The sequence below is a fragment of the Leuciscus leuciscus genome (assembly GCF_965113295.1).
Source record: "Leuciscus leuciscus genome assembly, chromosome: 2".
Lineage (NCBI taxonomy): Eukaryota > Metazoa > Chordata > Actinopteri > Cypriniformes > Leuciscidae > Leuciscus > Leuciscus leuciscus.
The window spans coordinates 340,823-355,412 of NC_138726.1; the positions used below are offsets into that span (position 1 = coordinate 340,823).

The window sequence follows — 14,590 nt, forward strand, 5'->3', positions numbered from 1 at the left end:
TTTAGGATTGTTATGGCCATCACCAGTCCTGTCTGTTTCATGGATCACCTGCCCCTGGTTTTTGTTTTTCTTGTTCACACACACAAGCACACATTTTTGTTGTCTGTCATTGTTTAATAAAAAATATTTTATTTGAAAACCTTCATTTGTATCAGCCATGCTTAAATTCGTTTTTAATCTGTTATAGTTTTGATAATGTGTATGGCCTTAATCTTAAAATAATATTCTTAGTCTTAACATGATCATGTTTCACGTTGTGGTCCTGGGGGTGGCCACTTTCATCAGAAGAAGTGAGCTAGCTTCTAAGCGAATTCTGAACGGACCGCCATGGCAGACCTCTTTGCGTGATCACGAAGGTAGGCTAATGGCTGAATCAAAATTTATAAGCAAAATCACGGGAATCAATAGCCTAATACAGCCCAGTTGTGCTAAAATAAATATCATGAGACGTCCATCATCAGATGAATGATATGGAAAAGTTAAGTTAGAGCCGCTAAAGCCAGTGCTACTACCCATGCGAACATGAACACTAAGCTTTTCCCTCCAAAAATATAGCCTAAAACTTATCTCCAAATGCAAAACTGACATTAACAAAATGCAATAATGCAATAACAGCTGAAAAAGTACTTGGGTGTGTGTTTTATTTTATATTTACCGTTCAATAATGCAATCGCTGCTGTCTGTCCCATAGAAGAACATGACAGCCAGCGTACGTTTTGGAACTATTGGGGCTTACATGAACCACGTGACAGCCATAGCGGCGACATCAAAGAGTGTCGCAACTCTCTCTCTCTATGGCTCTGGCGTTTACGATCTTCTCTGCCTCTGTTCACCTGAACTCCTTCTTCTGCTGTTTGCTGATCTCTGTTATGACCACGTTTGATGTCCGACACCGTCTCCACAGTGACCCCTAGTGGCCAGAACTGTGTCAATGCAACAAAACCCGGGCCAAATATTCATAAAAACACCTTTTACAAATATATTGCAAATTCTTTCAAATGCAATTATCTAATCATCTAATAAAATGTGAAAATATGTTCTTTTATCAATTGTCAGGGTTTGTTTTGTTCTATGAATGGCCAATAAGACTATTAAACTACTATTGTTCCTTTTATTATAGGCCTACTAATGTCTAATTAAAACGTCTAAATCTGATCAGAGATCGTGTAAAACCCACAGACACTTGATCACTGGTTCTCATGATTCATGGGTTCTTTCCATTCTTTCCAGATGTGAAGTGAAGTGAAGTAAACACTGCTCAGTGAACACTGCCTAGGGCGCCTGTAATACCGAACAGACATCATCGATCGATCACACGCGTCATCGCTAACAGGCGGCTCAGTCGAGCACTGACGTCATCGAGCGAGTCAAGATGGCGGATCCAAATGCAAAACAAACCGGGCAGAAAAGGTAAAATATATATTTCTTCAACAATTTGTCTTGTTTTTAAGAACTAAATCTCACGAATGTAACTGCAACTATGCCCATAATGCGATATAGACCTCTGTGTGGTTAAAAATAGATTAAAAAATCATCCAGATTTAAACAGACACACCCAACGTCATTGGTATTAACATGCATTATGAATAATCTAGAGGAAAAGACCAGCGGCGGTTTCATTTACATTTATTGTTGTATTAATAATCAGGATAAATCGGAATGTTGGAGCCAAAGATCTCAAAATCATTTCAGATTTATCATCACTGTGTTTATTCATGATCGATAGTAAAAACACAACATGCTACTTTTAAGAGGGAAAAAGAAGCCACAAACTGCAGGATTTCTGTGCAAGTTTGTTATTTGTCTTTTGACTTGTAAGTTTAATTTCAAGCCCGAATGAAGAAGGTCTTTCATCTGTGGTCACGTGATGTTACAGCGATCTGGTCACGTGATGTTACAGTGATCTGGTCACGTGATGTTACAGTGATCTGCTATCATTCATACTGTACCATTTGTCAGATAATCAGGACAGTAGCCTAAGTTCCTTCTCTCGTGAATAAGAGATTTATGAGTTAAAGAGACCCACGACTCGTCAAACATTAATTAACCCTCTGAACTGGTTAATATCTCTCTCTGTGTATCAGGAAATATTATTATTATTATTTGAGAAATATGACTGATGTGTTTGATCTTCTCATTCCTCTCCCAGCACAGACTCAGCTGGTGTTAGTAAAGCTCGTCTGTAACACAGATTAAACAGCGATATAATAAACCGTGATATAATAACCGAAGACCGAATCATATTCCTGAAGAATCATCCAGAAGTTTGTGATTTGTTCAGTTCCTGGAGTGAGACGCTGATAACACCTGATCAGTCTAGTGTCAGAGAACCATATGTCATCACACAACTCTCACAGTTCTCCTACTGTCACTATAATAACTCGTGGATTCAGACATCAGGTTATTATACAGCAGAATCATGGGTTAAAATGATTGACATGTCAAAAGTGTCTTGATTCCTTCATTAAGATCATCAGTCTGATGTTTTCAATTCTGTTTTCAGTGTGAAGATCTTAGCAGGAGCCGTAGTGTGTGTGGAGAGTGACATCAGAGGAGACGTGACCATCGGTGAGTGTGTGTGTGTGTGTGTGTGTGTGTGTGGAGAGTGACATCAGAGGAGACGTGACCATCGGTGAGTGTGTGTGTGTGTGTGTGTGTTTGTGTGTGGAGAGTGACATCAGAGGAGACGTGACCATCGGTGAGTGTGTGTGTGGAGAGTGACATCAGAGGAGACGTGACCATCGGTGAGTGTGTGTGTGTGTGTGTGTGTGTGTGTGTGGAGAGTGACATCAGAGGAGACGTGACCATCGGTGAGTGTGTGTGTGTGTGTGTGTGTGTGGAGAGTGACATCAGAGGAGACGTGACCATCGGTGAGTGTGTGTGTGTGTGTGTGTGTGTGTGTGTGTGTGTGTGTGTGTGTGTGTGTGTGTGTGGAGAGTGACATCAGAGGAGACGTGACCATCGGTGAGTGTGTGTGTGTGTGTGTGTGTGTGTGTGGAGAGTGACATCAGAGGAGACGTGACCATCGGTGAGTGTGTGTGTGTGTGTGTGTGTGTGTGTGTGTGTGTGTGGAGAGTGACATCAGAGGAGACGTGACCATCGGTGAGTGTGTGTGTGTGTGTGTGTGTTTGTGTGTGGAGAGTGACATCAGAGGAGACGTGACCATCGGTGTGTGTGTGTGTGTGTGTGTGTGTGTGTGGAGAGTGACATCAGAGGAGACGTGACCATCGGTGAGTGTGTGTGTGTGTGTGTGTGTGTGTGGAGAGTGACATCAGAGGAGACGTGACCATCGGTGAGTGTGTGTGTGTGTGTGTGTGTGTGTGTGTGTGTGTGTGTGGAGAGTGACATCAGAGGAGACGTGACCATCGGTGTGTGTGTGTGTGTGTGTGTGTGTGTGTGTGGAGAGTGACATCAGAGGAGACGTGACCATCGGTGAGTGTGTGTGTGTGTGTGTGTGTGTGTGTGTGTGTGGAGAGTGACATCAGAGGAGACGTGACCATCGGTGAGTGTGTGTGTGTGTGTGTGTGTGTGTTTGTGTGTGGAGAGTGACATCAGAGGAGACGTGACCATCGGTGAGTGTGTGTGTGGAGAGTGACATCAGAGGAGACGTGACCATCGGTGTGTGTGTGTGTTACAGGAGCTCGGACCGTGGTTAGGGTCAGTGATATCCTGATGTGTGTGTGTGTGTGTGTGTGTGTGTGTGTTACAGGAGCTCGGACCGTGGTTAGGGTCAGTGATATCCTGATGTGTGTGTGTGTGTGTGTGTGTTACAGGAGCTCGGACCGTGGTTAGGGTCAGTGATATCCTGATGTGTGTGTGTGTGTGTGTGTGTGTGTGTGTTACAGGAGCTCGGACCGTGGTTAGGGTCAGTGATATCCTGATGTGTGTGTGTGTGTGTGTGTGTGTGTTTCAGGAGCTCGGACCGTGGTTAGGGTCAGTAATCCTTATTTTGCACTTAATATACTAAAAGCTTACCTTTAGTACTGCTTAATATAAACTTAAGATCATCTTAGTGTACTCAACTGTGCTATTTTGAGACACACTGAAGATGAACTAAAATACGCTTTTAACATACTATTTAGGCTTTCATTTATTTTGTTACCCCTTTTAGTACAATTGAACCCATCTTTATTGCATTTTAAATACACTTAAATTATTTAAAATTTAAGAATATATAATATATACAAATCATATTTATGTATTGCTCACATTTTTTTATATAGTAAATCATTTCAAATATGTTTTAATACTGTGAACAGTACCTTTATAAAACAATTAAATATGTTAATGGTGTATTAAAACACACATTAAAAAAAGAATTGTATAAAACACACACTTTGAAAGCTAGTAAACTTTAATGTATTACCCAGTGTACATCAGTACAGCAGCATATGTAAACTGTAAAAAAAAATACATTAACATAAAATACAGTGATCTGCAGAGGTATTATAAACAACAACAAAAAAACTAACTTCAATAAACCTAACTAGTCAATAAAGTGCAATCATTAATAGCTGCAAACAGTTACAGTACTGTTACTGATTGGTCTTTGAGTTTGCCTTATTGTTGCATTTCCTTCGAATCAGTGCTCGTACCTCAGACGTGTTGGAAATTGTTTGATCACAGTGTCTATGAAAGGGGAAAAAGATGAGTTTATTTTTATATTAAAGCAAAATTAACCTCTGTTAAAAAAGTAACTGTTCCCTATCAAAAGGGAACTTGCACTGCTTCGATGATGCTATTGGGGAACAATGTTCTCTAGGCGCCTCTTTAATTCTTCTGAGTCGCACTAGTCGTGTCATAGGCTGTCGCCAGTCAAATTCTATTGCAGAGATTGTACAGCTTTTCAAACACCGGTTTACATGGAGGGTGTTCCCCATATCGTCATCGATGCAGTGTCTCATTCCCTGTTCTCAGGGAACAGAGGTCGTAACCTAGACGTTTTTTATTACAACACAGTACACTGTAAAAAAATTCTAACCTCTCCAAGTCAACATTTTCTAGTGACGGGTCACATCTAAATTTTTTAATTGGCCCAAGTGCAATTCTTGTTGCAATAGTCTGTTAACATTGGCTCAATGAGAAATAATACGTCAGACTAATTGAAAAATTTAGATGTGATCAGTCACTAGAAATTTTTGACTTGGGGATGTAATTTTTTTTTTTACAGTGTATAATGTTTTGACATTTCCCTCTGTTGTACATAAAAGGTGAAAAAGACATACTGTTAAATGTATTATAAATGCATTAAAGTATATTTGTTTTGTACTAAAAACATACTTAAGTACATATTTATTACATTTAATAGTAAGTCTTTTTCACCTAGTAAAAATGGAATTCTTTAACATAGCATGTAATGCTTAGTTCATATATTTTAACAGTAGACATTTAATATAACATGTTAATTAAGAAAAGGAGTTAATAAAATAGCTCTTGAACAACTGTGAAGTCTACATTATGTCACTGTATCACAGCAAAAAAGGGCAATTTAGGCTAACCGTTTAACTGAAAAAGTATACGCAGCCAACAAGAATAATAATTAAAATGTACAACAAATGCTAATCTTGTTTTAGTCAGCCCCCTTTGACTTTGAGAGCAAAAAAAAAAAAGTTATGTGCAGAAACACAAACTCTCAAACTCTTCAAAGAGTTAAGGAAATTAGAAGTAGTGCAAAATATTGTAAGCCATGACAAGTGACTTGCAGCTGTCCCAAAAAAACAATTAAATAGATTTTTACATGAATGAACACAAATTAGACTAGACTAAGAAGCTAGGAAAAAATGTTGGAAAAAAACTAGGACAAAAACTAAACAGTGAGCTATTTATTTATGCAAACAGCAACTAAAACTTACCAGTAACTTCTGATAGCAGTATCTTCATCTCTTCGAGATTCGACTTGGAAAAAATAAAAACAACACTAACAGTTACTTTTTCTATTAACGTTAGAAAAAAAATCTAAATAGGCTACTGTCATGATCACTCATTAGTTGCAAAACATTTAAGAATTCCGTTAATCTTAGAAATAAAAACTGAAATATCGTAGACTAATGAAACCTTCACGTTTGAAAAGGTTAATCGCAAAAAAACTCACCTAATCCATATCGCGTGGTTTCCTCCAAGTCCTCTAAAGAAACACGATCGCTCTAGTTTGAATTTAGACTTCTATCTCTGAATTATTACACCGTGTCCTAACTACACGCGACGCGACGCCGAAATATAATCACATTCAATGAACGCACAGCCGTCAGCAAGCTCTGAGTGAGGTGTGAGCTCATAATTACACCAGAACCAATCACAGACGTTCAACAGCTGGAACCAATCAGGATTAGTCACGTGTGTTATTAGCGTTTTTCAAATTCAAACAAGTACAACATATTTTTGGACAACATTTAAACATATTTGGAAAATGTATCTATTATGCATTTAAAATAATATGATGTTGATATCCATGTGGGAATTTCAGTATAAAAACATCATGTAATGGACAACAGCCCTTTACAAGTAGCCTACAAACAAGTAAAAGTGAACAACATTCATTTTAAGTGCTTATTGCAATGCTTAATGATAGTAGACAAATGTTTATAATACATTAGAAGTTGGTACATTATACAAAAAAATCTAAAATATTAAAATGGTAAAATCATAAATATTACAAATATATTGCAGTAGGCCTAAGTGTTTAAAGTACTTTAAACACATTAAAAGCTTTTTATATTTTAGATTAACCATTTTAATATTTTAGATTTAGCTATGTTCTTACACAAGTTACACAAATGTATTTTAATTAAGAGCAACATAAGTATGTTTTCTTTAAATACACTAAAACTTCACACAAATGGTAGATTGTGTTAGCATATTTCTTAAAAATGTAACTAAGCATATTTATTAACAATGTACTTGTAGTGCTTTTTTTTTTTAGAAATATATTAAAAGTATGCTTGTGTTTAGCATATTTCTTAAAAGTATAATTAAGCATATATTTATTACCAATGTACCTTTAGTGCATTTGTTAGAAATATATTAAAAGTATGCCTGTGTTTAGCATATTTATTGAAAGTATAATTAATCATATATTTATTACCAATGTACTTGTAGTGCATTTGTTAGAAATATATTAAAATTATGCTTGTGTTTAGCATATTTATTTAAAGTATAATTAAGCATATATTTATTACCAATGTATTTCTAGGATACTTTTTAGAAATATATTAAAATACAATTCAATGTATTTTTTATGCACTTCAAATAAGCATGTTGGTAATACAAATGTATTATACTATTTGTATTTCAAGTATATTTTTAATACATTTAATACTATGTCTTTTTCACCTGGGAGTACCTTATACACTTAAAATTAATTTAAAGAATTAGTAATATTTAGTTTATTTTTATAAAGTGTACTTAAATACTACTTTTGGGAAAATTAAATTTTTGACTATTACATTTTGAATATATTTTAAGTAAAATCAATTTAATTTAAACTTATAATAGCTATCTAAAAGTGCACTAACAATGAACTATTTTTAATGTGTTAAAAATGTACTTGTAAGAAATACACTAATAAAACACTTCTGTGTATTTTTTCAATAGTATATCTTTTTTCTTATGCACTAAAAATACATTTAAAATATCAATGTTATTTAGTATACTTTTGCAATTACACTTAAGTACTACTTAAGTAAAAATATACTTTTAATTAGTGTATTTATAGTGTATAATTTTTAAACTTTTCTTTAGCACAAAAAATAGGAATGTACTACAAATGTACTTTCTTGTATTTAAGTGTTTTTTTAGTGCACTCAAGTACACTTTATTTTCACCTGGGTATTCTGATGTGTGTGTGTGTGTGTGTGTGTTACGACCCTGGCTCAAGGGAGGCAACATAGAGGAGTCACAAACGTCTATTATGACCAAAATAAGGTTTATTGCAAACAAAATGAAACAGACAAAGAATAATGGTGGCTGCTGCTATCCATGCTACTGCTCCAGGCTGCAGTGTGTGAGAGAGAATGGGTGGAGCTAGACAGGGCTTTTAAATGCTGACCAGCAGACCCAGGTAATTAGGGAAATAATGGGAGGAGCTTCCAGGATACCTGCAAAACAGGGCACAGAATAACTTTGGACATAACACCTCCTTCCATAAGTAGGTTACTCTAAAGCAACCGCTCAGTTAAATGTCACACAAAGTAACACAAAACTAAACTGACTCCATATACGACCTAGACAGGGCATCTGCAAATACATTGTCCTTTCCACGGATGTGCTGGATGTCCAAATTAAATCCCTGCAAAAATAAACTCCATCGCATTAGCCGGGGGTTGGAGTTTTTCATCCTACTGAGAAAAACAAGAGGGTTATGGTCTGTATAGACCACTAGGGTCTGACAAGAAGAGGTATAAACATCAAAATGAACCAGAGCTAGAATAAGGGCCAAGGCCTCTTTCTCTATAGTAGAATAATACTTCTGATGCATGTCAAACTTCTTAGAAAAATAGCATACAGGATGCTCAACTCCCTCTGAATCCTCTTGGAATAAAACACCCCCAACACCAGCATCACTAGCATCAACAGCTAGAACAGGAGCACTTACTAACAATGCTTACTAACAATGCGATGTGTGTGTGTGTGTGTGTGTGTGTGTGTGTGTGTGTGTGTGTGTGTGTGTGTGTGTGTGTGTGTGTGTGTGTGTGTGTTTCAGGAGCTCGGACCGTGGTTAGGGTCAGTAATATCCTGATGTGTGTGTGTGTGTGTGTGTGTGTGTGTGTTACAGGAGCTCGGACCGTGGTTAGGGTCAGTAATATCCTGATATCCTGATGTGTGTGTGTGTGTGTGTGTGTGTGTGTGTGTGTTACAGGAGCTCGGACCGTGGTTCACCCGAAGGCTCGGATCATCGCAGAGGCCGGACCCATCGTGATCGGAGAGGGGAACCTGATCGAGGAACAGGCTTTGATCATCAACAGGTGAATCACTCGAGCTGTAGTTCTGCTGATCTAATCAGAAACTCCCTGTGCATGTATACGATGTTAATAAACGCGCATGTATACGATGTTAATAAACGCGCATGTATACGATGTTAATAAACGCGCATGTATACGATGTTAATAAACGCGCATGTATACGATGTTAATAAACGCGCATGTATACGATGTTAATAAACGCGCATGTATACGATGTTAATAAACGCGCATGTATACGATGTTAATAAACGCTCATGTATACGATATTAATAAACGCGCATGTATACGATGTTAATAAACGCGCATGTATACGATGTTAATAAACGCGCATGTATACGATGTTAATAAACGCTCATGTATACGCTGTTAATAAACGCGCATGTATACGATGTTAATAAACGCGCATGTATTCGATGTTAATAAACGCGCATGTTTACGATGTTAATAAACGCGCATGTATACGATGTTAATAAACGCGCATGTATACGATGTTAATAAACGCGCATGTATACGATGTTAATAAACACGCATGTATACGATGTTAATAAACGTGCATGTATACGATGTTAATAAACACGCATACATGTATACGATGTTAATAAACGTGCATGTATACAATGTTAATATTCAATGTTAATAAACGCGCATGTGTACGATGTTAATAAACGTGCATGTATACGATGTTAATAAACACGCATGTATACAATGTTAATAAACGTGCATGTATACAATGTAAATAAACGATGTTAATAAACGCGCATATATACAATGTTAATATATGATGTTAATAAACGCGCATATACAATGTTAATATATGATGTTAATAAACGCGCATGTATACGATGTTAATAAACGCGCATGTATACGATGTTAATAAACGCGCATGTATACGATGTTAATAAACGCGCATGTATACGATGTTAATAAACGTGCATGTTTACGATGTTAATAAACGCATGTATACGATGTTAATAAACGTGCATGTTTACGATGTTAATAAACGCACATATATACAATGTTAATATATGATGTTAATAAACACGCATGTATACGATGTTAATAAACGCGCATGTATACGATGTTAATAAACGCGCATGTATACGATGTTAATAAACGTGCATGTTTACGATGTTAATAAACACGCATGTATACGATGTTAATAAACGCGCATGTATACGATGTTAATAAACGCATACAATGTTAATAAACACGCATGTATACAATGTTAATAAACGTGCATGTATACTATGTAAATAAACGATGTTAATAAACGCGCATATATACAATGTTAATATATGATGTTAATAAACGCGCATGTATACGATGTTAATAAACGCACATGTATACGATGTTAATAAACGCGCATGTATACGATGTTAATAAACGCGCATGTATACGATGTTAATAAACGCGCATGTTTATGATGTTAATAAACACGCATGTATACGATGTTAATAAACGCGCATGTAAACGATGTTAATAAACGCGCATGTATACGATGTTAATAAATGTGCATGTTTATGATGTTAATAAACGCACATGTATACGATGTTAATAAACGCGCATGTAAACGATGTTAATAAACGCGCATGTATACGATGTTAATAAATGTGCATGTTTATGATGTTAATAAACGCATGTATACGATGTTAATAAACGCGCATGTATACGATGTTAATAAACACGCATGTATACGATGTTAATATTCAATGTTAATAAACGCACTTGTGTACGATGTTAATAAACACGCATGTATACGATGTTAATAAACGCGCATGTATACGATGTTAATAAACGCGCATGTATACGATGTTGATAAACACGCATGTATACGATGTTAATATTCAATGTTAATAAACGCGCATGTGTACGATGTTAATAAACGTGCATGTATACGATGTTAATAAACACGCATGTATACAATGTTAATAAACGTGCATGTATACAATGTAAATAAACGATGTTAATAAACGCGCATATATACAATGTTAATATATGATGTTAATAAACGCGCATGTATACGATGTTAATAAACACGCATGTATACGATGTTAATATTCAATGTTAATAAACGCGCATGTATACGATGTTAATAAACACGCATGTATACAATGTTAATAAACGCATGTTTACGATGTTAATATACAATGTTAATAAACGCGCATGTATACGATGTTAATAAACGTGCATGTTTACGATGTTAATAAACACGCATATATACGATGTTAATAAACGCGCATGTATACGATGTTAATAAACGCGCATGTATACGATGTTAATAAACACACATGTATACAATGTTAATATTCAATGTTAATAAACGCGCATGTGTACGATGTTAATAAACGTGCATGTATACGATGTTAATAAACACGCTTGTATACAATGTTAATAAATGTGCATGTATACAATGTAAATAAACGATGTTAATAAACGCGCATATATACAATGTTAATATATGATGTTAATAAACGCGCATGTATACGATGTTAATAAACGCGCACGTATACGATGTTAATAAACGCGCATGTATACGATGTTAATAAACGCGCATGTATACGATGTTAATAAACGTGCATGTTTACGATGTTAATAAACACGCATGTATACGATGTTAATAAACGTGCATGTTTATGATGTTAATAAACGCGCATGTATACGATGTTAATAAACGTGCATGTTTACGATGTTAATAAACGTGCATGTATACGATGGTAATAAACACGCATGTATACGATGTTAATAAACGCGCATGTATACGATGTTAATAAACGCGCATGTATACGATGTTAATAAACACGCATGTATACAATGTTAATAAACACGCATGTATACAATGTTAATAAACGTGCATGTATACAATGTAAATAAACGATGTTAATAAACGCGCATATATACAATGTTAATATATGATGTTAATAAACGCGCATATACAATGTTAATAGGCCTATATGATGTTAATAAACGCGCATGTATACGATGTTAATAAACGCGCATGTATACGATGTTAATAAACGCGCATGTATACGATGTTAATAAACGCGCATGTATACGATGTTAATAAACGCGCATGTATACGATGTTAATAAACGTGCATGTTTACGATGTTAATAAACACGCATGTATACGATGTTAATAAACGTGCATGTTTACGATGTTAATAAACGCACATATATACAATGTTAATATATGATGTTAATAAACACGCATGTATACGATGTTAATAAACGCGCATGTATACGATGTTAATAAACGCGCATGTATACGATGTTAATAAACGTGCATGTTTACGATGTTAATAAACACGCATGTATACGATGTTAATAAACGCATGTATACAATGTTAATAAACACGCATACATACAATGTTAATAAACGTGCATGTATATAATGTAAATAAACGATGTTAATAAACGCGCATATATACAATGTTAATATATGATGTTAATAAACGCGCATGTATACGATGTTAATAAACGCACATGTATACGATGTTAATAAACGCGCATGTATACGATGTTAATAAACGCGCATGTATACGATGTTAATAAACGTGCATGTTTATGATGTTAATAAACACGCATGTATACGATGTTAATAAACGCGCATGTATACGATGTTAATAAACGCGCATGTATACGATGTTAATAAACGCGCATGTATACGATGTTAATAAACACGCATGTATACAATGTTAATAAACACGCATGTATACAATGTTAATAAACGTGCATGTATACAATGTAAATAAACGATGTTAATAAACGCGCATATATACAATGTTAATATATGATGTTAATAAACGCGCATATACAATGTTAATAGGCCTATATGATGTTAATAAATGCGCATGTATACGATGTTAATAAACGCGCATGTATACGATGTTAATAAACGCGCATGTATACGATGTTAATAAACGCGCATGTATACGATGTTAATAAACGCGCATGTATACGATGTTAATAAACGTGCATGTTTACGATGTTAATAAACACGCATGTATACGATGTTAATAAACGTGCATGTTTACGATGTTAATAAACGCACATATATACAATGTTAATATATGATGTTAATAAACACGCATGTATACGATGTTAATAAACGCGCATGTATACGATGTTAATAAACGCGCATGTATACGATGTTAATAAACGTGCATGTTTACGATGTTAATAAACACGCATGTATACGATGTTAATAAACGCATGTATACAATGTTAATAAACACGCATACATACAATGTTAATAAACGTGCATGTATATAATGTAAATAAACGATGTTAATAAACGCGCATATATACAATGTTAATATATGATGTTAATAAACGCGCATGTATACGATGTTAATAAACGCGCATGTATACGATGTTAATAAACGCGCATGTATACGATGTTAATAAACGCGCATGTATACGATGTTAATAAACGTGCATGTTTATGATGTTAATAAACACGCATGTATACGATGTTAATAAACGCGCATGTATACGATGTTAATAAACGCATGTATACGATGTTAATAAACGCGCATGTATACGATGTTAATAAACGCGCATGTATACGATGTTGATAAACACGCATGTATACGATGTTAATATTCAATGTTAATAAACGCGCATGTGTACGATGTTAATAAACGTGCATGTATACGATGTTAATAAACACGCATGTATACAATGTTAATAAACGTGCATGTATACAATGTAAATAAACGATGTTAATAAACGCGCATATATACAATGTTAATATATGATGTTAATAAACGCGCATGTATACGATGTTAATAAACACGCATGTATACGATGTTAATATTCAATGTTAATAAACGTGCATGTGTACGATGTTAATAAACGTGCATGTATACAATGTAAATAAACGATGTTAATAAACGCGCATATATACAATGTTAATATATGATGTTAATAAACGCGCATGTGTACGATGTTAATAAACGCGCATATATATGATGTTAATATATGATGTTAATAAACGCGCATGTGTACGATGTTAATAAACTTATGGGACAACATAATTATGATTGATTACTGTCTGCTTGCTTACAATGTTTAAAACGATCACCACGTATCCACTGCGTACGTATCCAGTGCAATACATGAGCAGAAGTTGTGTTGAAATGCCGTGAATTTCGGTTTATCCTTCATTCTAACTTCTTTTGCCTCACGTTACTAACGGTACAAATAAGTTTCCATTAAATACGATTAGCCTACTTGATCATGACCTCGGTCTGACCACATGACCTCGGTCTAACCACATGACCTCGGTCTGACCACATAACCACATGACCTCGGTCTAACCACATGACCTCGGTCTGACCACATAACCACATGACCTCGGTCTGACCACATGACCTCGGTCTAACCACATGACCTCGGTCTGACCACATAACCACATGACCTCGGTCTGACCACATGACCTCGGTCTGACCACATAACTTCATGACCTCGGTCTGACCACATGACCTCGGTCTGACCACATAACCACATGACCTCGGTCTGACCACATGACCACGGTCTGACCACATGACCTCGGTCTGACCACATAACTCGGTATGACCACATAACCACATGACCTCGGTATGACCACAAGACCTTGGTCTGACCATATGA

The 14,590-nt window shown here is 35.6% G+C and overlaps 1 protein-coding gene across 2 annotated transcripts in view; it reads left to right on the top strand.

Annotated features, from left to right (window-relative positions):
* Positions 1-1,283: 1,283 nt before the first annotated feature.
* dctn6 (dynactin subunit 6) overlaps positions 1,284-14,590 on the top strand; it is a 15,174-nt gene continuing 1,867 nt past the window's right edge. The window contains exons 1-3 of one of the 2 annotated variants that reach the window (XM_082158581.1): positions 1,284-1,410; positions 2,504-2,568; positions 8,855-8,960. In XM_082158581.1, coding sequence (XP_082014707.1) covers positions 1,373-1,410; positions 2,504-2,568; positions 8,855-8,960 — 209 coding nt within the window. In that variant the 5' untranslated portion in view covers positions 1,284-1,372. Of the gene's footprint in view, positions 1,411-2,503; positions 2,569-3,865; positions 3,882-8,824; positions 8,961-14,590 lie in introns of those variants that run through there. The other variant, XM_082158582.1, reaches the window with a different exon arrangement.